The sequence below is a fragment of the Mercenaria mercenaria genome, chromosome 5 (genome assembly GCF_021730395.1).
Source record: "Mercenaria mercenaria strain notata chromosome 5, MADL_Memer_1, whole genome shotgun sequence".
In the NCBI taxonomy this organism is placed as follows: Eukaryota; Metazoa; Mollusca; class Bivalvia; order Venerida; family Veneridae; genus Mercenaria; species Mercenaria mercenaria.
This window is the reverse complement of record NC_069365.1, coordinates 70,253,945-70,279,503: the sequence shown is the minus strand read 5'-3', so window position 1 is coordinate 70,279,503 and position 25,559 is coordinate 70,253,945. Positions and strand designations below refer to the sequence as shown.

At 33.6% G+C, this 25,559-nt stretch overlaps 2 protein-coding genes across 4 annotated transcripts; one reads left to right on the top strand and one right to left on the bottom strand.

Moving 5' to 3' along the window:
* The first annotated feature begins 185 nt into the window (after positions 1-185).
* Positions 186-11,647, top strand: LOC123557545 (uncharacterized). Of its 3 annotated transcripts, none has more exons than XM_045349059.2 (5): positions 190-316; positions 6,397-6,490; positions 7,784-7,965; positions 10,195-10,419; positions 11,590-11,647. In XM_045349059.2, exons 1-5 carry the CDS (start codon positions 310-312, stop codon positions 11,628-11,630), a joined length of 549 nt encoding a protein of 182 aa, XP_045204994.2. In that variant the 5' UTR covers positions 190-309; the 3' UTR covers positions 11,631-11,647. The 3 variants fall into 3 exon arrangements, with proteins under 3 accessions (XP_045204996.2, XP_045204994.2, XP_045204992.2); XM_045349057.2 differs by lacking the exon at positions 190-316 and adding an exon at positions 3,891-4,027; XM_045349061.2 differs by lacking the exon at positions 6,397-6,490 and having other exon boundaries at positions 186-316.
* Positions 11,648-14,539: 2,892 nt separating this feature from the next.
* On the bottom strand, positions 14,540-24,181 carry LOC128557361 (melanopsin-B-like). The gene is made up of 6 exons (XM_053544672.1): positions 23,989-24,181; positions 19,923-20,042; positions 18,940-19,122; positions 17,272-17,379; positions 15,827-15,940; positions 14,540-14,640 (listed from the first exon to the last, which is right to left on the bottom strand). Exons 1-6 carry the CDS (start codon positions 24,179-24,181, stop codon positions 14,540-14,542), a joined length of 819 nt encoding a protein of 272 aa, XP_053400647.1.
* Positions 24,182-25,559: the final 1,378 nt, after the last annotated feature.

Sequence of the window (25,559 nt, the reverse complement as noted above, 5' to 3'; positions counted from 1 at the left end):
AGATGACAGACATGAAGTATAGGATTTGAATGAAGACCGCCTCATAATTAACACGTGGTATGTTATTTTTTATGTACCTGCTATTTTCTATTTCAAAATAATTGCCCGATTGTATTTCTAAAATATTAAGACAGTGAAATTCTATATATATCCGATGCACATATTTCAATGTCATCTTTTATATACACAATAAAGGAAGATGTATTACATTTCTCTTTAAAACATTAAAAGTACATGCACAAACCAAACAGGAAGTTTTTATGATACATTTAAAAACGATACATTTTATAAAACTGACGGATATACACTATGACCGGTATGTTTTATTTTTATTTAAAATATTTTACCTTAATTACTTTGTTTTATAATTCAAGCGTTTATTATCATGTATAAACATAATTATATAATAGACAGACAGACAGACAGACAGATTTTATTGCGAATCATATAGGCTAAAAGTCCATCATGCAAGACATACAGCAGTGGTGAACATCACGATAATTTTATATTTAGATTTAATGTTCAGACAATGGTTGGTCCATATTGGGTTTCACATACTTTTTGTTAGTATTTAGTTACATTTGTTATTTTAAATACTTCATTTTAAACTTAAAACATTGATCAACATTTATTTTCTGTTACTGATAATTATTATTCAAAACCAGGAAACAATAATTAAATTGACTTTATATGATCCCCATGAGTTTGGAGTTTAACATCGATAAGTTGCATAGATAATACAAATAAATTAATAATTTACATTATATTTTTCGATATTATTATGATTGTGTCTGTATTTTCTTTATATTCGATAAAAATAGAATATATGAGCCGTGCCATGAGAAAACCAACATAGTGGCTTTGCGACCAGCATGGATCCAGACCATCCTGCACATCCGCGCAGTCTGGTCAGGATCCGTGCTGTTCGCTAACGGTTTCTCTAATAACAATAGGCTTTGAAAGCGAACAGCATGGCTTCTGACCAGACTGCGCGGATCCATGCTGGTCGCAAAATCACTATGTTGGTTTTCTCATGGCGCGGCTTATATAAGGAAATTCTTCGAAAGCATATTAACCTTCGCCCTGCTGGCGGCACGTGGTTCTGCCTTTGCGGCCAGTGCAGTCCAAGATCATTATCTGCGCTGTTCTCTATTTAGTCAGTAAATTTTCTGTGAACACCCCTTTGAGTAATAAGTTGTACTGCCAAAAATGAATGATGGACCGTTCCATTTTAGAAATCTAGCAGTTTAAGGGTTACGTAGGCAACACTCAAGACACAGTAGTCTCGTTTTGATCGAGTCTGTGCATGATGCACCCACTTCCGAAACAGAGTTCAATCCAACTCTATCATACAAATACTTTGAATGGGGACAATGGTGAAAAAAAAAAGAACAAACAGAAAATATAATACTGATTCCAAGTTCATGATATATTTACGGTCGCAAAACTTGAAATAGCAGATAGTAAGATTTAGAATCTCCCTTTCTTGATGAAATATTGAAATATTGAGATACTTACGGTGCATAAAGTAATATAGTATACCAGATGTACATAAGAAACTGCACGTTTGATGTATGAAAACGATTTCACAAATAAAAACACAATGGCTAGTCATATGTACTTCCTGTAATGTTAGATGCCTACATGTGTCGGCAATTTATAGTATACGATTCACGTTAACGCTGTATGTATACATTGACGTAATTTTCTACGTGAAGTCTGCGACGTCAAATCTGTATGTTTTGTTTATGATCAGTGTTTGAATAGAGATAGAAACAGAACTTCGCAGTTGAAAAAACGTTGTTATATCTGTCATAGAAAACCCGCATAAATCTCCACACATTGCTCTGTTTTTCTTCATACTACCTTATACTGAGACAGTGAATGGGTATTTTATTTACTTTTGACGCTGATTTCTTTTCTTTTTCTTTTAACGCTTATATCAAATGCGGTGTAAATGTACATAATTTCTAAATGAAATTTAACAAAGTTCGAGAGAGCGAAAGAATGACAAGCAACTGCTTTGCTAGATGAAAATGCAACATGTGTGTTCACTGTCGTTGTTTTATGCTTTTTCTCGGACAAGCTGATTCTCCTTGATTTTTGTTTTCCGTTTGTGTGTGTGTAATGTGTTTTTCATAGAGGATATTACACGAGAGTCTTTTTAAAGGTTGATTTTATTAAACGAGTTGAATAATATTATAAAATGCGAGGCTCTGCCGAGCATTTTATTAATTTTATTTAACGAGTGTTAATAAATTCAATGTGGAAAGTCACAAATGTGATATTCGTTTTATCACATGTTAGCCTTTCTTGTCGAAACATCAAAAATTCTACTTTCTTTTATAATATAAACAAGTCAATTTGACCAACGTCAACTTTACTATATAAACGACGTGGACGTCAAAGCTTTATTACACTAGTGTATTATTTTTTGTTTGTTTGTTTTGTTTTCTCCTTTCCAATTCTATTCCCGTATTCTTCGTTTCTGTATTTGATGGTTTGTATTTACATATAAAAAAATCATGTCTTTATATAGCGTAATGTTCATTATTCACCTTCTGTTCAAGCACATGCATTTAACTAATATCTTCGATAGGATAGTAAATTTCTCTCATCTGCCAAATTGGCTGTTTCTCTCGTTGTGTCATAAAGAGTATGAAATAAACATTTTTATGCAAACAAAAAAGATTAACAGTTTTCTGCTTTCGCACAAACGTCTTGAGATCTGTGCGTTTTATCGTTGGGGCACAGCACTTTATTTCTCTTAAACTAGATATGAATCGCTCATATTCCGTTACATCCCATTTTTGAAATTACATTTCTGTGAAGTGTATGACAGTTTCGTGCATTGTAGAAGAATGTTTCAGTATGAAATAAGAAGGAAACAATGTTTTATTACGAAAGGCTAACAATAAATTGTGCGTAAATTGTTTGTCAGTTTATCGTTAAAGTTTTCCACTTAAATTTGCAACCAGTTAGCCCAAGGCCTGCCTGATTTATCACGGCACAGATTTTAGATGCGCAGGAACTGTAAAAGGTTTAATGCCTACGCATATGAACGAAGAACCAGGGTAAATTAAACGATATACCACAGGAAGACCTTGACTGCGATCAAATCGAGCCATTAAAAAATTTTGTTTTACGTACTGTGCTTTATATATAGATACATGTAATTTTATCATTATAGTATCTTTTTAGTGCCTTCCTTTCTTGGCCGATATTACTTTTAATAAGCAGCAAAATACTTTATTAGTACTTAGTCGCCAGAGACCTTGGCTTGGTGCCATTTGTATGTGCATGTTACTAGCTACAAAACGGTATCTTTCCTAATGACGAGGCACAGGATACCCGCATGTGCATATAGAAATATAGAAACACGAAATGAATTTCTCTGAAGAAAACTGAAAACTTTACGAAGGGCTTGTCTATTAAATCGTAACGTAAGTAAGTGTTTGGTAGTCTTGGGCCATTCAACAATCAGGATCCTAAAATAAAGTCAAACACAACTACTTTTCACTTATCCCCTTCTAGAGAATTACTGAGATTTTAGGACGCCGTTCCTCACCGTTTCCGTAGAGTTAAAGTAGTTTGGTACAAAGATCTTTAACAGAGATATTTTGTGTGTGTGTGGGGGGGGGGGGGGGGGGGGGGGCGGTTGTGCATGGTACGACGTCCATAGGAAAATAAGAAAATAATTTGGTATAATCAGATGACAAACATGAAGCATAGGATTTGAATGAAAGACCGCCTCATAATTAACACGTGGTATGTTATTTTTAAGTTCCTGTTATTTTTTATTTCAAAATAATTGCCCTATTGTATTTCTTAAATATTAAAACAGTGAAATTCTATATAATATCCGATGCACATATTTCAATGTTATCTTCCACATACACAATAAAGGAAGAGGTATTACATTTCACTATGAAAACATTAAAGATACATGCACAAACCAAACAGGATGTTTGTATAAAAACATTTATTTTACGAATAAAGTAAACCTGAAGGATAAACATTATGACCGGTATGATTTATTCTTAATCTTTCACGTTAATTACTTTGATTCTTGATTCAGGCGTATGTAATGGACACATGTAATAACATTTCTACCTCATGCTAGAATGTTAACTATTTAGATTTTCATGTTCAGACAATAGGCGGCCAATATTGGGTTAACTTCACGTCATGTTTTGCAATCTGTTAATTTCAAGTTTCGAAACTGGATTAACATTCATTTTATTTTACTTGATTTAAAACTTCAAAGATTGATCAACATTTATTTCCTGTAACTGATAATTATTATTCATAACCAGGAAACATTAATGAAAGTGGCTTTATATGAATTCCCGTGGCTTTGGAGTTTAATATAGATAATTTATATAGATAATACAAATGAATCAATAATTTGCATTATATTTTTCGGTTATTATTATGATTATTTCGGTACTATTCTTTTTATATCTGATACAAATAAAATCTTTAAGAAAATTGTTCGAAAGCGTATTAACTGTTAGCCTGCTGGCAGCAAGAGATTCTGACATAAAGTTTGTGACCAGTGCAGACCAAGATCAGCCTGCACATCCGTGGTCTGCAACTGTTCGCTATTCAGTCAGTAAATTTTCTGTGAAGTCCCCTTCAAATAATAAATGGTATTGCCCAAATTGAATGATGGATCAGTCCATTTTAGAAATTGAGCAGGATAAAGGTTAAGAAGGCAACAACCAAGTCACAGTATATAGTCTCGTTTTGACCGAGTCTGTGCATGATGCATGTAGTTTGCACAGTAACCCACACAATTTCGCAATCGAGTTAAATCCAACTCTATCATACAAATACTTTGAATGGGGACAATGGTGCAATGAAACTAATGAAAAGTAAAAAAAAAAATGAAAAAAACTTGAAAACGAAAGAAGGGTGTTTATTCTGCGGATCGCTTTCTGAAATGGGGCAATATGAGGGTACCTGACTTCAGTTGACTGGCATTTCACTGTATACTATTCAACACCCCTTTTCTTTTCGTTTTCTTGAAGCAAATGTATGGACATCTTGTGGCAAATAGGTCTACGACGGAGTGAAATCTAGAAACTGTATCAAAATTGTTCTGAAGTAGATGAATTTTATATGAAACAAAGAACAATTTCATCTATTGGTATATAACCATGAAACGGAATTTGACGAGTTGTCTCTCTTTGATTTTTGTTTTACTAGATGAATGGGTGTGCTGTTTGTGTGTGATGTGTTTTTCTATATAAAAAAAAAACCGCAATGGATGTTTTACTTCTGTTTGACATAATATTGTTTTTCCAGATGAAACGAGATATGTTTGTTTTGTGTATTTTTTTCCAGATGAAAACTCAACGGATGTGCTGACCATCCTTGTGTCGTGTTGTTTTGTTTTTCAGAAAGGAAAGGCAGCAGATTTGATTACTTTTTAATTATTTTGTTGTTGTTTCCAAATTAAAATACAACATTTTTTTTCGGCTATCCAAGTATGTTTACTTAGGAAAAGAGAATTGATATGCGGATTATCCTACTAGTGGTGTTCTTTTCCATACGAATGTGCAATGGATGTGCTGGCTATCCTAATACTGTGTTGCTGTTGTTGTTTTATCATATGAAAAGGCAACTGATGTGTCGCTAACCAGCTACAAATATTATGTTTTTTTTTCAAATCTAGAAAGACCACGGATGTGTTATTCATTAAGATATCGAATTTTTAGATGACAACTTGGGCCACGGATGTGTTGATTTTTTCCTGTATTTTATTTTCCGCGATGAAAGGCAACGAATGTGTCCTATAAAATTGTTACAAAAGAAAATGAGCCACGCCATGAGAAAACCAACATAGTGTGTTTGCGACCAGCATTGATTCAGACCAGCCTGCGCATCCGCTCAGTCTGGTTAGGCCCCATGTGGTTCTGGGACGATCTGTGTATGAAAAGAATTGGAACCACTGCCTTACCCTTGCATGATCGTAAGAGGCGACTAATAGGGTCTTTACACTTGGTTTTGCAGTAACTCTGTAATTCCAGCTGGTATGCAAAATTTGATTCCATACCTCATGTTTTTATTTCGATGTAAATGAGATATGGAACCAAAACTTGTAGTCCTGTTTGGCGCCATATAACCTATACTGTGCTGGTGCGCCGTAAAACCCATTATAAATAAATAAATAAATCTCCGCTAACGGTTTCTCTAATTGCAATAGGTTTTGAAAGCGAACAGCATGGATCCTGACCAGTCTGCACGGATGCGCAGGCTTTTCCGGATCCATGCTGGTCGCAAACGCACTATGTTGGTTTTCTCATAGCACGGCTCAAATGTAAAAATGTGTAATGCTTGTATGTGCTTGTACATAAAAAATGCAACGGATGCGTTTGTGTCTGTTTCCAGATAAATATGCAACGGATGTATTGATAACCCTGGTTGTTATCGCAGTTGTGATGTTCATAGTCTTTTTATTGACCGTATTGGCCCATATTTTCAGGTGAGTATTGAATGATCCTTGATAATTGTGAAACTGAGTTTGGATACCAGTCTCAAAATGCTATATTGCCATTCGTCAATTTCAAAAATGTACCTCAGAATCAACCAATCATACGCTTGAAATTTGGTCTCTAAACGCAGTTTTATAACCTTTAGATCTACATTTTGAGCCGAGTTCTATAATGCAATCCTAATCTAATGCCAGTGATCCATTTTAGGATTGTGTACTGCACGGGCTTTCAAACGCAGTTACATATTTTTAGAACGTGGTAAATATTTGTTTTTGGAGAAAATTACTTTAACCAGTTTTTAACTAATTCTTTCATGGAGGCCTATACCGCTTCAATTATTACCTCTTGCCTGATTCGCTTACAGTTTGTGGATAATTTTGGTAACAAAATTCAGTTACAAGTTGTGTAAAAACATTTCCCCCAGTGCTATGCATAAATCTACACAGGTATCTTTTAATAAGTTTAAAGACAGAAAAGTTGTAAAGCGTTTAACCAAAGGCTTTTGATTATTAATAACATAATGCAACTAACGAGTGATTCACAAAGCATAGGATGTGATACTGTCTAAATGCACGAACCAAGCAAAACTAAACGAAACAAATCTGATTTTAAATTATGACATGAAAGGCAGGAGGACGAGTATAATTAAGTAACATACAAAATAACAAAAGAAATCGACAAAAGATGTGAGAAACTCCAACAGAATATAGAAAAATAACGCCAAGAAATTGAGACAGAAATTTATTTTAGTTTGATTAACCCTGCGTGATAAACATTTACAGTTAGTCCATTCCATCCAGATAATTATGAACGTTCAAAATTGATTGAAAAAGCAGTGCTCGAGAAAATTAGTTAGAAATGAGTCCTATCAGAATATCACGAGTGTTTACCATATTTGACTGTCTTTAACTATTGTTAAACTTGTATATTAGTATACCTAAACTCATCTTAAGAGTTTCTTGTTGTTATGAGTACAGTAAGATCAACAAATATCAGACAAAGGACATGCATCAATATGAACAGAGATCTTAGTTTATATTAACCCTTAGCCTGCTGGCGGCAAGTAATTCTGCCTTTGCGACCAGTGCAGACCAAGATCAGCCTGCACATCCGTGCAGTCTGATCATGGTCTGCACTGTTCGCCATTCAGTCAGTATCTTTTTGGTAAGCACCCCTTTAAACAGTTAGTGGTACTGTCCAAATTGAAAGATGGACAAGTTCATTATAGAAATTTAGCAGGCTAAGGGTTAAACACGGATACATGTTTTTTTTTTCTTTTACAGATGTCAAAAAGAAAAGGCGGAACGTGACTTAAAATTCAATTACGAATTTGGTCCAGGATTACAAACAACAGACTTCACACGCCCGGAGCAAACTAACAGAACACAGTTTCCTGATATGTTTCCAAATACGTTCTCATATCTGGCTCCTGACGAATCAGATGATAGTCCTGTAAATGATCAAGGTATATCTTTTTTTTTTCGGCGAACGCCGTCTAAATTCGTTTTCGTTTCCTATGCCACGTGACTTCAGTTTGCAAATCAAACTACTTGATAACGCTTTATAGATAATTTATCAAAATGGAAGATTTATGTAACACTCTGCCTGATTGGACGAGAGTGTCAATTTCTTTCACTCTGTTGATTGTGATACGCTGAGTGAAATGTAGACAAAGCGTTTATCCTAAACGACGCTGTTCACAGTTTTAAAGCTAACTTTGGCTAAGTTTATTTAGCAAGAATATTGATATATCTCAAAATGATAAGTAAGTTTAATAAATATGATAAAAACCTGTTCAAATACCAACATATGTCGAATTAAAGAAAGAGCTGAATACGGTCTGCGTATCACATGAATAAGGGTGTGATAAGAGTCTTTTATGTAGAGAAGTGCTTTTTAAAAGATTTTCCTTGTTACAATTGTCGTCTGTATATGAAAAGGTTTCTTGCTTTTGTGACTTATTCAGATTGCATATTAAAATGAGTACTTGTTTGCTTTGATATATTTGTTATAAATTATTTAACTGATTTATTATATATGAATATTTTTCTTTAGTACGGTATGCAAATATTGAACTCAGTTGAAATCTGTTTTATTATATATATGCTATATAATGACTGAATCTCATTACACTGAAATGAAGGTACGCTGCATACAGTTTATCTATGTGATATGACTATGGTCAAACTTTCCTTATGAAACAGAAATATTGAAATAATTACAATTGTATGTTTTGCTTGACCTTCACTTTTTTATAGGTGTGACGTCATTGTCCAAAGATTCGTGAATAGCGAATATGCTTTTGTTAAAGCGGGATCAGTTGGCCTATTTTAGAAATAAATAAAAATAATAAATAAAAAAATCCTTTAATTGATTTTTTTCTCATGTATTCTAATCAAAATTGATTTGTAGCCAACTTTGTTCAGCTGGGACATTTGACCCCTTTTAGGGGCTGCTAGAGCTAAAACTAGAAATGCCTTTATACAGCGTCTCATGATCTCATGAACAGCTTGGTGGATCTTTGTCATACTTGGTCTGGATCATCATTATAAGGTCCTCTTCCAAATTTATTTATATAGGAACTTGGGCCCTATTAGGGACCACTATAGCTAAAAGTAGATATGCCTTTCTTCGTATTAACCACTAAAATGTAATGGATTTTTATCAAACTCGATGTGTAACAATATCGTAAGGTCTCCTGCTATTTTGTTACAAATGGGGATAGGGGCCAATTTAGCTAAAAATATAAACACGTTTAATGACCTCGCATCATGAATCTTCATCAAACTACTGCTGTAATTATTCGCCTAAGGATAAACGAAACAAAATTGCAACCCTACGAAACCTTTGCGAAAAATTAAAATAGAACCATTTAAATTGTTAAAGTGCGGTGTTTAGTGTAGCAATTTGAAAAATGTTAGATGAAAAATTCATAAACTTCTATCCTTATTTCAATTCGCCGACCATCATTTTTAAAGATATTTCTTGTATATAAGTGTGTCCGTGCGACGTTAAGCCGAACAATTAAGGACACCAACACCTTTTTCTGCCTGCTGAGTTTGGCGTTCGTTGACATACTCTTGCAGTACTTTCATATATGCATAATGTATTTGATAATTATAGCGAGGAGTTTTATAAACACTGTTTTATTTCATTCCCTTTGACAACAACAGAAAAATGCATCCATGCTATCAGTTTTGACCAATGAAACAACAGCCATTCAAGCTCCCTGGACAAATGGTACTATTTCTGAGCAATAAGTTTTATAATAACTTTACAATTATGTTCCTATACAGAATACTGAGAACTATTCATGGATGTTTTAAATATTCGACTCGCACTCGAAATAGTAAAGCTACTGTCTTTCTTTTCCGATTCACAGTAATTACTTACAGCAGTAAATGTTTGCTCATTGATGTTGTCAGTTTAATGATATATAGTCAAACTTCGTTTGTTTGAATTCGTATAATTCGAACACTGCCCTTCTCTCAAACCTATCGTCGGGTCCGTCAAATTTCATATGTAATGTTTTTTTCAATGCCTCGAACAACAGATAACTTGAACAATTTTTGCTGGTCGCGTCGAGTTCATGCTCACGAAATTTGACTGTATATATATACTGGGCAAATAATTTATATATCTTGTTCTGTATAATTCTCAATCTGATGTCTTTCTAATATTTTCAAATTTCAAGGTGACAATGAACATCTTTATGATACCATTGAGGTGCCACAGCGCATTTCCACCATTTCCGGCAAATCCGTAGACATTGGTGACTTAAGTGGTATTTCTGAATTTGTTGTTAACCCTACCGTTGTTCCAGCTGGCAAAAGAGAATCTTATGGAGCATATTTGAAACGAAATGCTGACAGCATGCGATCAAGTGCAGGAGTAGATCTTGGTGGAGATTATTATAAAGGTATCACGCAATATCAATTTGCTTCGGCTCTTTTGCACCTTAAGTTGTTATTTATATTATATTTGAAATACGTGAAGTACTTTACATCGTCAGACCAAATGAAAGAATTCGAAGGTTTCATTTACACGTTTATAGAAACAAAGATGCTACTGATTTTCTACACGTTTTAACATTCAAGTCCTATACCGTGACTCTTTGTGGCTTTCAATACTGGTAAAGGAGTTGTTCATGTATTTTTCACGAACTGGTCAGACATCTATTTATTCTTACTTTTTTACGCAATCGATTACATAATAAAGATGGCTATATAGCTAAAGGTTTACAAACACTAAAGAGGAAATAGTCGCGAAAAATGATAGTCCCATACATTGTTAATTGATTAAAATACTTTTTAGTTTTCTGTAGTGAATTTTCCCTGAAACATAATGCCACAGTTTTTTCTTTTTCTGAACTACCATGTTATTTTTATGCGTTGCATTTTAGTTGCATCTTCGTCAGCAAAAAATTGCAATGCTACATGTCATCGAAACATAGGTCATACACCACCATTACAATTTTTTGTTCTCGTGTTTTTGAGTTTGTTTAAAATATTTGCGATGTTTTCGTTTAACTAAAAACAATTTTTACTTGCATCAAATGTGGTCCCCACTTTTCTTTTGAGTTTTGTTCAGCATTCATAGTATTCTTCAAGAAAATTTAAGTTAAAAACATTTAAAAAATGTGTACTGGTGTGTGTTGTAGCCATTTCAAGTGTGTAAATTGTAAATTGAATAAAGAATAAAAGTTGTTGGATGTGTTTATGCCTACGTGTGACAAAGCAAAAACATGACAAATTGTCCCATTTATCTGTAAACGAAAGGGATAGATGAGACTAATGTTAAGAGGCTTTTTTAAATTTTAGATTAAAACAACTTGTCCTCTATGAATATTTTTAGCTATAAACCATAAATGGAATAACACACAAACATTTTACCAGGCTTATTTTATACTTAAATTATTTAATGGTTTGAAATGGTTTGAAATGTTATTATTTTTAGAAACTACTTGTAATTGCTCACGTGAATTTCCCATTCAAAGACCGATTAAAATTCGCTTCTTGTACAATTATGGAAACTATTTAAATTATCTGATGCTTAGTTAAGTATAACTATGTGTTTTTTTTTATTTCAGCATGGAGAATTGTAGGAAATGATCAGTCATTCCATCTGTGATCTGAAGTTCTGGATAATACAGAGCGGAATTAAGCCGACATATGATAAGCAGCATACAGACAGACTAACTGTTGACACATTTTGCAATAAAAAATGTTACACTATTATTTGCACCACATTCATTGCAATATATTGTCATTTGATCCTCATCTGGTAAATTATGTAAACTTATGTGTGTATGTGAAGCTGCAATCGTCATCTGTCAAAAACCATTTAACAATTAGTCTGCTAAATTTGTAAAATGGACCAGTCTATCATTCATTTTGGGCAATACCATTGATTATTTGATTGGGTGTTCACTGAAAATTAACTGACTGATTAGCGAGCAGTGCAGACTATGATCAGTCTGTCTGGATGTGCAGGCTAATCTTTGTCTGCACTGGTCGCAAAGGCAGAATCACTTGCTGCCAGCAGGCTAAAGGTTAAAACATCCAGTTTTATAGTAGCATTGCATATTTGTACTGTGTTTATATATACATTTATTGTGAGTATACGTTTCTCTCAACACAGAGTCATGTTTACACATACAAACGTGTTCATTTTATGTTTACATAGATACAGCTGCAGTCATTAATTGTTCATATTTTTCAAATACGAACTTTCGGCATAAAATATGACTATAAACATTACATATAGTATAGTTAAAATGGCAATAATTTCCGTAGAAAATTGAAACCACTGTAAATCAAGTTCTTCAAGGTGTAATAAGATGGCGAAAAGGCAGAGCCCCGCATTTTTCTACTCAACTCGGTTAATAAATTCATTATTCAAAGATACCAATGTTAATATCCTTTAAGTTACACAGTGCTTTATATACAATATTGCAAATAAAATACTCTATATGTATTAATTCGTCAGAAAGAAAATGTCAAGGTCATTGCTTAATGTGTAACAGATTTAGATACAAAATACTTTATCACATCTGATAGCTTCCTTCCATTATACAGGTTCTTCTGAAATTTGCTCGTTTGTTGACTTCAATGAACGAATTACAAATTACCAAATCAATAAAAAGTAAAGATCAAGTTGTTTTAACTTCAATGCATGCTATAATGTTTTACAAACACAAACTACAAAAATATACAAAAATGTCCTAAATGTTTCAATCTTGTTTTTAAATTTTAGCCTTATTTTTTCTTTTTTGTAGAATTTAGCTGGATACTAAAACAGATTTGAAAAGAATTAGAGAGGTTAAAAGAATTAACTGAAAATGATTTAATTTCATTCTTAGTAAAGGCATGCCCAAATTTATGATTTCTGCAAATTGATGTTTTAACGAAATGTATAGACAGATTTTGTTCAGAATAAATCCCTAGATGTCATATTGCGACCTTCCAGCTTTGCTGGTGGAGGAAGACCCCAGGTGCCCCTCAGTGCATTATTTCATCACGGGCGGGCACCTGGGTAGAACCACCGAGCTTAATGGCTTCCTCACATGAAGAATTGAACGCCCCCGAGTGAGGCTCGAACCCACATCGGTGATTTCATGTCAGCGACCATAACCACCCGGCCACGGAGGCCCCCTCCTAATTTAAAAACATTGCAGTCTGTTAAAACATATAAAGATAATGATAAAAATTTTCGTTAGAATTATGTCTAAAATTTAATTATATGGTTAACGAAGAAGACAACCCAAGTTTGCAACGCATTTTTTTAGATATCTGGAAATAAATGCTATATTTCTTAAGAAGGCTTTAAAACTTAATTACTGACACTCTATATGTTACGGAAACACATGCGAATTGGCTGTTTTTACTACTTTTTACGATGAAAATCGAAAAGCGTTTGTCACGTTTTACTCCAGGTAAACTGTCTCCATTATAAATATCTATATTTTGAAGTCATAATTCACTGCTTCTGCTATAGCGCTATTGGTTACGACGACGGGAAAATGTCTTTATTGCCACGGCGGTCCGGGGTTCGACTCCCTACGCGGTCATCTTCTTTTCTTGATTTGGATTTTTAAAAATATTTTAGGAACGAAAACTCATATATAAACTAATGTTCATAATATGACCAAACTTCAATTTGAAAGAAAGATTATTTTTAGCCAAATCTGGAAGTCAGTGCCTTTAAAATACTTCTTCAGACAAACATACAGCGTATAGAAACATATGTATGACGTTATGACGTCAGTTAACATGACATCATAACGCCAACGTATGAAAGTCCAGAAAAACAGCAACAGAACCTTAGTTGTAATGTATTATTACTTCCATTTATAAAATTACTGTTAATATATGGAAAAAAAATCTGTCACCTTCAAAATGTGACAAGCTACTTTTGACCTGATATAAATCTTAAGTACTAGTAACTGTTTTGACCTACTATTAAGTAGTCCATCTAAACACAAATGGAATTTTTCGAAAGAAACTTAGGCGGGGAAGGACACTACCAAATGTGCCTTTAAAACAGTTATCGTCATATAACAACTGCGTCTCATAACGTTACTGAATGTAACATACCGTTACAATCTTGCATCGTGTAACTTTTTCCTTTTATTTTAGTAGGAGTACAGCACACATACTTATCATGGGAAATTTAAAAACGCCTTTTTATAAATAACAAGTACACATCAATTTAATGAAAAATATTAAAAATCTTTATTTCATAATTTAACTGATTCAATTACACCTGTCAGAATCTCCACATTTCGTTTTCCTGAGGATGACTTCTTTTCTAATTTACTAATTGCCGAAAAAGATATGACCCCGTTGTGTCTATTCAGAAGCTCGGTGATCGTTTTCCACGAGTGAATTTCATCCCATCTTCGTAGTGAAAAGAAATGCGATTTATGAAATGTACATGAATTCTTTAATAGTGGTCTGAATTTCTTACTCATAAGGAAGTATATTATAGGATTTAGCACGGTGGATGTTCTTGACATTAATGCGGCGAACACAGCGAATCTAGAAGATTGGTTTCCGTCCATAGCATATACTGAATGGAACGAGGCTATCATATACGGCATCCAAGACAACACGAAACTCCAAAACATGACAAATGTAATCTGAAATATAAAAGAGACACATTACAGCTTATTCCTATATATACTGTGAATTTGTAAACACAAATTATACATATGGGTAATTCCATGAGAATACCAGTATTAGTGACATGATATTATTTTTGCATAATAAGTAGTTTAAAATACTGAAAAAAAATCATTGTTTTTCTTATGTTTATGCAGAAACTAGAAACAAGTAAATTGTAGTTCAGTAATCAAAGGGAAAAAAAGTTATTTGTGTTGTCATGGCAACGGAAATTCCAAAGCACCCATGCAACATGAAAATATAGAGATGATATGTGTAGATAAAAGAACTGTGATTAAACTAAAAATGACGTCATACTGCTTCATGACATTTTTAACGTCATGTCTCAAAATGCCTTTGATGACTTACTTAAAATCATTGCAATAGTGAAGATAATTACTTCTGATTTTTCAGATTTGAAAGGTAAAAGAATTGCAAATATTTTATTATCTCAATTTTGATTTTTTTGTCACTGATACAGGTTCTCATAGAACGACCCATATATTTGTAAAACAATGTTCCCATTCCCTAAATTTCTATTTACTGACAGTTGATAAAGAATATAGAAGGAATAGATACATATTAATGTTCCTTCGGACTAAATATGTTCTTTGGAATATGGAAAAGTATATGTCTTAATACATATGACCTTTAATGTATTGGCTTAGAGTCAGGATCCGGTTTTGTACTATGTACATGGCCGCCTTAAACTTTAAACATTCGAAAGATATGTAAATATTTATCTATATGCAAAAAAAATAGATATCGGCTATTGCTGAAAAGGTATAGCATAAAGCTGATCTAAGGTTATGTCTCGAGTCCCTTTTTATCATAGAACATGGAAGAAATCAACAGAAAGTTGAAACTTCGAATTAAATATTTAGGACATTACAAAAAATTGATGATTGTGAATATGATTGGAGCTAGAAAAATATCTATAAATTACACAGTTCTTATTACGAACCTTCATCAGAAACGAATCTTTTTTGGCCTTCTTCCTGTTTCTTGAAACATGTTTTCGTAGATTGCGAGTGCTTTTTCTGTATCGAAATATTATCTGCCAGTATGCAAACAGAATCACCGACAGAGGGATGCATATGCAGAATATGGACATGAGAACATTGAAAGACCTGTATCCGTCCCCATTCACCGTGCATGACGTACCATCCCACTCAAGCCTGTAGCTGCCAAACCACTTCAGCCGAAGAAAAGACCACGCAAACGCATAGAAATATGGAAATATTGTGGAAGCAATTATACATCTACGACTGGTGATTTCTGAAAAATTAAAAATACACAGTATAGAAACTTTGCTTTGTCTATCCTCAAGAATGAACCTTGACATTAACAGTGAATAAAACATTATTGATTGTTCATTTTAGAATTACCTTCACATTACAGTCCTTACGTTAAAATATTTAAATGTCATCACATTGTTTTTTTTTCTCTTATCCATAATATATGTCAACTGAAATCCGAAACCGAAAGCAGATTTGTTTGTTAATGTATAAAACAGATTAACGTTTTCGAATTACATTTTAATGGAAACTCACAGTTTCACAAAATCAAGTCTTAGCTGGACGCCTAATCTTAAACGGTTTATGTTCATGATGTTGGTTGTGCAAAATGTATAACAAGTTTGTAGACCTTTCTTGAATTATTGTGTTTACAATAACATCATTGTGGGATGACAGAAATTGCATATTTAAAATCGTTTAACAAATTAACCTAACTTCATGTGTACTTGACAAAAATCAGAAAAAGGTGTTAAATATTCTAATAAGTATCTGAAGTTTTTGCAAATTTTAAGTTAAAAATGTTGTTAATGTATCATTTCAATTGCATTTAAAACCCATTTAGGTCGCCGGACAAATGTCACTTAAGATGCCAGACAAACAAGTTTTAAGTTTGTTTACTTGTTGGGTTTAACGTCGAACCAACATAATTATAGGTCATGCTTTGATAGTGGTATGAAGGCTTCAAGTGCCCCTCCGTGCTTTATTTCATCGGGGTGGGCACCTTGGTAGAACCACCGACCTCCCGTAAGCAAGCTGGATGACTTCCTAACATGAAGAATTAAACGCGCCCCGAGTGAGACTCGAACCCACATAGTGAGGGGCAAGTGATTTGATGTCAGCGACCTTAACCACCCGGTCACAGAGGCTCCCTACAAGTTTAAATGGTGTGCATAATATCTATACTTACTTTGGGCACAGGATTAAGAACATATACTTTTATAGCGCATTTTACTGAAAAAACACATATGATGTGCGCCTACTTTGAAAGGAAATGGGTCCAAGCACGATACAAACTCTTATAATATATGCTGAAATAAAGTTAATGGACAGAAATTATTAACTGAACTGAGACCGACATATACTGAGATACTTTCGTAACACATGATTTCCGTACCAATACCTGTGGAAATACTTAAATAGTTCATGAGGGACACGGAATAAGTAGTAACGCTAAAAAAATAATTCATATAATGCAAGAAATCGGTTCTTACTTATATGAGCCTTGCAGATACTTATGTAACACATGATTCCCATAACTGTAACTGTGGTAATGCTAAATTAGTTCATGATAGGCACGAAATAAGTACTTACTGATATGAGGCTTGCAGATACTTATGTAACGCATAATTCCCATAACCGTCACTGTGGTTATGCTTCCTATGCCGAGGAAAAAACCAAAGAACCCATACATCTTACAACCTGAAATTTGTACGATATAAAACACGTATAATACAAATATAAAAAAAATATAAATAAAATAGTTACAGTTTGTGTATAAAGTGATAATGGAAAAGGTAAACACCGTTTTTGTATTCAATTCAATTCGTTTATTTACAGATTGACATGAGTCCCACAATGCGTGGGCAACATCAGCAATACATACATATATACATACTTACAAACTCCAAACCATACCTTTAAGTATAATTATTACTTTATCTTGTTGTTTGTGTAATTTATTACAGCATTGTTAACACGTATGGTTCGGGAAAGTTACATACTATTAAAGATATAATATGTGCAAGTTTCAAACTTAAAAAATGACAGTTTACTGCACATTGTCTACACGGGCACGAAATAAGCATGTATGTTACGGCTGTGTGTGTTAAGATAAAAATATATGAAAAAAATTACACATAGACGGCCAGTTTTTTAGATATGAAAGTAGATTTACATTCACAGTATTTGTTTGTATGCTCAGCCGATTTACAATGTAAATACATCTGACGAGGATTTTCAGCATATAGGTAAATATACATACTAAGATATTTTTGAGAATAAGATAAGAATATCTTTAACATTTGACAATGCACGGATAAACTCATATATAAGAAATTAAAGTTACTGTAATATAAAAGAAGCTTTATCAATAAAGTATCACACATTCCAAGCAAAAGATAAATCAATATTGGTTCTTGAATTATAATTCCTCTTACTCTTGATGAAATCGAGCATTTGAAGCATTATTAAAGTCTATAAATTAAGTCAGTAACATCATAAGGCAGCCTGATTATGTAACATGCAACAATTGGAACCGTTTTTGCTTTTTGCATCCAGTTGCACAATATAACTTATTTCTTATTTGAAATTTGAGCATTGGTATTAATCTAAAGGGTGGTTAAAATTAAGTGTTAGGTACGTAAATTAATAAATTACAACGAAGTTAGAGCTTTATGAAACGTATGCACGCATTTACTTAAAACAAGCTCCTTAATTGAGAAGAACTCGAGATTCATTATCTTTAACAGATGATAACACAAGTCTCAATCTGTTTGATGTACGATAAGATGGATTTCAAACGCTTGAAGAAGATATAAACATGACTTTCAGACCCACAACCCGCAATGAAACGGAGGATAACAATAACACTGAGCAATTTAACTGAAGATAAAGCTAGTTTCAAGCTTTAAAAACAGTTAAAAAGAAGAAAAAAAAAACGAATTTCAAGCTCTTTAACGGAGGATAACACAAATGTTAAGCTCTATAATAGAGAATATAACGAGTTTCAAGCTCTATAACAGACGAAATATCAGTGACTGTACTGGCAGGAACCTGATAAAACGAATTCGGAAACTATTACTGCAAATATTTGTTGTCTTGGCTCTATATAATCCAAAAATTTCAGAATATCCAATCCATAGTAGTTTTGTTTGTATATACCTTACTAGAAACAGTAAAAACAATGTTTTTCTGGTATTATTTGGAGTGAATTTCGCACATGCTCAAAATAATCTTATGAGAAAGAAAGATTATTTTTACCTGTATCACCAAACATCCAGCCATGATACAGTGATGATATGATCGCAAGAGGGAAAGAGCTCAGTGGAAGGATCACGTCTGAGCACGCCAAACTTAAAATGTAGTAGTCGGATAAGACGAGGGATCGCCAGTGTTTCAAACAAGTGTAGATCACAAGGGTATTCAGACCTAACGCTAAAATTCCTGAAAAAAAGAGTAAACTATTTAGTTAATTGAATGCAGACAGATTTAAAATTTCTGGTAGTATAAGATACATTCAGCTGTGTTAACGCGTGTAATGAAGAGACAGCTGCATCTTATAGTTTGATTTCATGGCAAAAGGCAAATGTAAAAAAAAAATATTTAGAGGTGGGCTTAAAGGCTTTATCAACACTCTATTTCAAACCAGTCATGCCAGACTGTTGGTGTCGCTTTAAGGCGTGGTATTTCCCCAGCCGTATATTAGCTTACCATTCTGCAACCTTTCACAGGTAAATTTTTGGAACTGAGTAAGTAATTTTAGGTCATAAGATACGATCGAGAAATAACCAATGTTGAAATGAATTTTGTAGTGGAAATATTAGGAACTCTGTATCATTAGCGAATGTAATGCTATATAAATTACATGAAATAGTAATGCTATATAAATTACATGAAATTGCTCTTAAGCCGAGTAAAACTGAACATATCACCGTAAATGAATATTTTAACGTGATGATTTGCATTAAAATGACTTCACAAACGACGTCCACATAAAAGAATATTGACGTTTAAGAAAGTAAAGATTTAAAACAAAATTCACATTTTTAACCCTTGTCATGCTGGATACGACAGATACTGCCTTTGCGACCAGTGTAGATCATGATCAGACTGCACTGTTCGCCATTCAGTCAGTATATGTTTGGTTAGCATCCCTTTTAGCAGTTAATGGTACTGCCCAAATTGGAAGATGGACAAGTTCATTATAGCAATTCAGCAGGGTAAGGGTTACGCATTTAACTTACCGATTAGAAGGAGATATACTCCTACAACGAGATCCTCCCAGGCAGAAAGGCGAGATTTATATGCACTATCAAATGGAGAATCATTCATCGTACAACGTTGCTTGTACTTTATGTATATTTCTGAATTAAAAAAGAAATGCAACATTGTACTAAGAAATCTTGAATTTTGCTTGAGGAGTAACTTGACATTGAATTGACACTAAGTTTTCATAAACAAAACATAAAAACCCAACGTCATTTATGCTGGGACTTCTTTTACTGTTTTACTTAATTCCGTTTGAAATATTTGTGTTATTTCGCAGTTGCCACGATTAAAAATAGAATTGACGTAAAAATGATCTTTACTGCTTATTCGGTAAACGATTATCATTAAAGAAATTCTTCTTAATTAAAATCATCACGGTATTTAAGTTCCGTGGTAAATGAAAATAAGATCATTTTAAGTCAAAAGTAGATTGAAATTTCAAGACGTGTGCAAGTACACCTACATCTCACAAACCCTTATAAGTAGTTTTAATGTCTGCTAAAATAAGTCCGAAAATTTATCTGAATCGTTCATAACTTCAGATTTAGGTTTAATCGTGATTGACTTAATTCGGCTACAATTACAGTAGCACTCCTCTAAATGCAGCCCCGTCTTAACCGGATACCTCTTTATAACGGACGTTTCAAACAGTCCTAAATATTCTCCAAAAGCTGTCCAAATTATAGAAGGTCTATGTCTCTGTTTGAAATGTTGTATTAGAGAATTACTTATTATTATTATTATTATTATACCAGATTTATATTACTTGATTTTGTTTTGTTTTGTTTGAATATGTCGAAAAAAACACCCATATCTTAATGAATGTTGGCAAATTTCAGGATGAAATGATTAAATGTAGATATTATTTCTTCTTAAAGTATTTGCCATTCTATCTGCAAAATGTCGAAAAATCAAGCAAATTCTTATTAAAAATATGTACATACAGCATGTTTTTTTTTTTTTTTTTTTTTTTTTTTTTTTTTTTTTTTGTTTTTTTTTTAATTCTGATGTATCATTTGTTAATAGTATCTTAGTATATAATACGTCCACAGATATAATAATTAAAATAAATAATTATTAAAAGTTAAAATATCATAATCCAATACGTACTGGTATTATACGTACAGACTCCAAACAATATATGTTCTGATGTTGAATTAGCCTAGCAGTCTGTTATATTGTCTTTCAGACTCAATAAACCAATAGCAGCCAGTCTCCTACTGCACATTTGAGTAACTTGATGACTTACCATTGGGAGTGACATCATACGGGACTTATAATGGTGAATTGTCATGAGCATTTCCAGTTCAAAGAAAAAAAAACCTTCACCTTTGGCCAGAAATGACTTAAAAACCAAAAGTCAATCCCAAGGTTCCTTTCATCAAGAGCTATTGTTTTATCCAATCTTGAATTTTCAGCAAGGACAAAAACAAAACAAAACAAAAAACAAACAAAAAAAACTGTGATTTCAATGCACTCATTGGCAATACTAACACTTTTGTTTTAAAACAGATCTTAATTCAGTGTCCATGGTAAACATTACGGCAGCAATTAATTTACATTTCTTTTCAGTTAACATCATTAAAATATCGCAAAACTACGGGATAAGACAAAGACGATTATTGCAAAAGAAAAGACATGACAATTAATATTCTCTTTTAACCTTTTTTCGACCAGTGAAGACCAAGACCAGACATCATGGTCTGCACTGTTCACTAATCAGTCTGTAAATTTTCAGTGAACACCCCTTGGAATAATAAATGGTATTGCCCAAATTAAATGATTGACCAGTCCATTTTAGAAATTTAGCAAGCTAAGGGTTAAAGTTTTTATGATACATGTATATTTTAATAACTCTCACAATTATTGCACTCTATAAAAGTTTGTGTATGCATTTTCCTTTGCACAGTGAAAAGCGTATAACGGCCCTGTAACGCATAGGAAATGGCGTCAGTCTGTTTAAACAATGAATTTCATAAAAAGATAATGATGTTGATGGAAAATATATTCATTTCTTAGCCTTATAAACGTTTCGTGCTAGAATGTAGGGATATCGCACTTTTCTTTTGAATTCGTGTTATTATATTTACAGTATCCCGAGGGATTTACAGGTCTTATGTTTGGTTGGAAAATACCCTTTCAATACGACAAAATCATTAGTTTATGCTAGAATAAGTCAGTGGTCATTTACGTGTAAAAATAACTCTTTTTTATGTAACTGATATTTATTCATTTAATAAATGTTTATATCTTCGGCAATACTACCAAAGAAGAGGCAATATGGCAAACCTAATATTGAAAGACAAAGGTCAAATCTGTGTAAGCAAAAATACCACTTTTCTGTAAAAAATGTTAAGTTGCGCTGAACTGTTTTTGAATTCTATATTTAAAATGTATCTTGCGTATACAAATAATTATAGGGTATTAGCTTTGTATTGGGAAATATGCATGTGTTCTGCAGAGGAAATATTGCGTCATTTTAGGAGCGCAATAGTCTAAGGAACAAGTGCATTTTCCCCGATGCTGAGATAATGTAAAATATCCTATTAATATTTTCTTTAAAACGAATGTTACAGTAGTTAATCTGACTCTCCAGAGCTGAAATCAAATCTAAATCCACGTAGTTGAAATACTTCACAAAAAATAGAACAAAAGTAAAAATAAAATATGTCTAAAATTCTAAATTTCAAAAAGAGAAAACTTTAAAGGTGGTTAATTAGATTTTTTGCAAAGTAACGGATCTGTACGATTTTTTTCCATCTGATTATTTACACTGTTCCTTTAGCATTAAATGCAAGATAGACTTTCGTTAATTGTGTCTTATTTATTTATTTTGTTGGGTTTAACATCGCACCGACACAATTACAGGAAAAAAGAAGATTTTCCGGCTTTGATGGTAGAGAAAGGCCCCAGGTACCCCTCCGTGCATTATTTCATCACGAACGGTCACCTGGGTAGAACCACCGACCTTCCTTTATCCAGCTGGATGGCTTCCTCACATGAGGAATTCAACACCCCGAATGAGACTCGAACCAACATCGGTGAGGGGGCAAGTGATTTGAAGCCAGATACCTTAACCACTCGGTCACGGAGGCCACTAGGTGTCCAAGGAATGATATGAGTATTAGAAGTCTATATTATTTTTGTCAACAGATTTGCATTTAACAATTAATAAGAAAATTTAATGCAAGTTTCCAAAATCATCATTACCTCCATCCGTCTATTTTGGTTGAGTAAACTCGAAATAAATTGATTCTGAAACTAAACCAAGCTTTAGAACTGGTGTTTTGGTTCCGGTGGTTGAAATATCCCGACATCTATCAAATGCGAATGTAAAGCTAGATACATTATATTGAAATGAAAAGAAACAGTCAGCTTTTTAAATAATTTCACACCAAAGAGGCGTAATTGCAAAATTCGATAAAAACTTCAATAACACTTATATTTGTAACAGTGATGTAAAACTGTGTAATGGGTATTTAAGTTCCTTAAATAAACCTATAACAGACTTTATGAAAAGCGAAAATGTCATGTATGTTACTTGATAATGTTACTAATAACTTTATAAGAGTGTAGTACAAGAACATTAAAAATCTTATAAACATTTCTAAGTTCTCTCTGTCAATAAATGACAGTTCGGTGGAAATGTCTTGAAAATTCTAGAATTGTATTACGAAAACGTAAATGATGAAAACAACTGACTAATTACCGACCCACGTAAGTTTCAAATGGAATAAGGTTACATTTTGAAAAGAAAAAAATTGAAGAGAATGCTAACGTAAACATGAATTATCCTGTTTTTACTATCCACTACATGTAACTGGAACAGAAATGATGTAAACATCATTATTTAAGAAATCTGATACGTTTTCATTTCTTTCTAAGACTTGTGTTATCAACACACGTGTTTACATCCCTGCAATTCAAGGTCAAGGTCCATGGACGTGTAAAAAAGCAGAGCAGATATTTTTCAGGAAGGCTTTAGGTAAGTTGTGCACCATAAACAGCTGTAAGCTACCAAATGGTGGATATGCCGCTGACCGCTCCAAGGCGGTGTCCCACTGTGTTCATTTTTTTGTTCTTTTTGTCCTAGGGTGTTTTCTATGTCTTTGTCTGTGTCAGTGTTTGCGTGTGTTTGTCTGTATATACTAGTCTGTTGCACATCCGCTCGCTGTGAGTTGCGCTTTAGGGAGGACTGCGTTTCTGAATGTGGCGGTACCTCTTGTATATACATCCTTGTTTTTTTTTTGTTTTTTCAAACCTAAGCTCAAGTAAGGGCGGAGAAAAGATAGGTTTTGTCATGTTCCCCTTTGTTTGTTTCCATTTATAGCTGATAAAAATATTTAGTAAAATGACATATTTCTGTTGAGCGTTTCGCTTTCCTATGGGTATGTGTCTGCCTAGATTTTTTTATATCATATCCGGTTAAGCTATCAATACTTAACTAAAGTGGCCCACTCGTGAGTTTACTTCTTATCTTCATATGAGCTGCGCCATGAGAAAAGCAACATAGTGGATTTGCGACCAGCATGGATCCAGACCAGCCTGCGTATCCGCGCAATCTGGTCAGGATCCATGCTGTTCGCTTTCAAAGCCGGTTGCAATTAGAGAAGCCGTTAGCGAACAGCATGGGTCCTGACCAGACTGCGCGGATGCGCAGGCTGGTCTGGATGAATGCTGGTCGCAAACCAACTATGTTGGCTTTCTCATGGCACGGCTCATATCTCGTGTTCGGACCTGAATCACAAGATCGACCCTGGAAGTAAGTAATTACTAAGGCTGTTTTGCCCTGCTCATGAGTCATCTCTGTTGCATCTGTATTTAGAACCGTGGTGTATCAAATAATAAACAACAAAATGCACTTGAACATTAAAAAAACAACACTTTCCTCCTGGAGGCAGCATTTACATTTTTTTCACGAATTTGTTTATATATTTCCTACTCAATGTCTGTTCACAGGAAGTTTTGAAAAGATGGGTTGGTAAACAATCAAAAGAAAAAGAAGATACATGGAACATTTTTGTTATTAGTATAGAAATATGTTTTTGCTGCTGCTTTTGAATTGAGCTAATAAGTGCCCTTTAGTTAGGTTTTGCAAGAGAACGTAAAAAAACAAAGAAAATGAATTGGTCAAACTGGAAAGCTTTTACTTGAAGGGACTGAAAAAACGTTCCACCACTAAACGTATCAAGTGATTATTAATTAAAGTGATAATTTTGCTTAATAAAAACTTAACTGAGTAAAAATGCACACGGTATTCACAGGTAAAAGCTGTTTCAAAATGTCAAAAAAGTAGTCACCAGAGCTGTATGAATCATACATTTTTGTCAATGAACAATTTTACGAATTGATCATTAAAAGTTTTAACTTATATTGTTTTCAGTGTAAACATTAAAGTCTTTCTAAAGTTACAAATGGTCCGGTTTGACAAAAAAGTTTTTTGGGGGTTGCTATTCTACTTGTCCAGGTCGGACTAAATTGAGCCGTGCCATGAGAAGACCAACATAGTGGCTTTGCGACCAGCATGGATCCAGACCAGCCTGCGCATCCGCGCAGTCTGGTCAGGATCCTTGCTGTTCGCTAACGGTTTCTCGAATTACTATAGGCTTTGA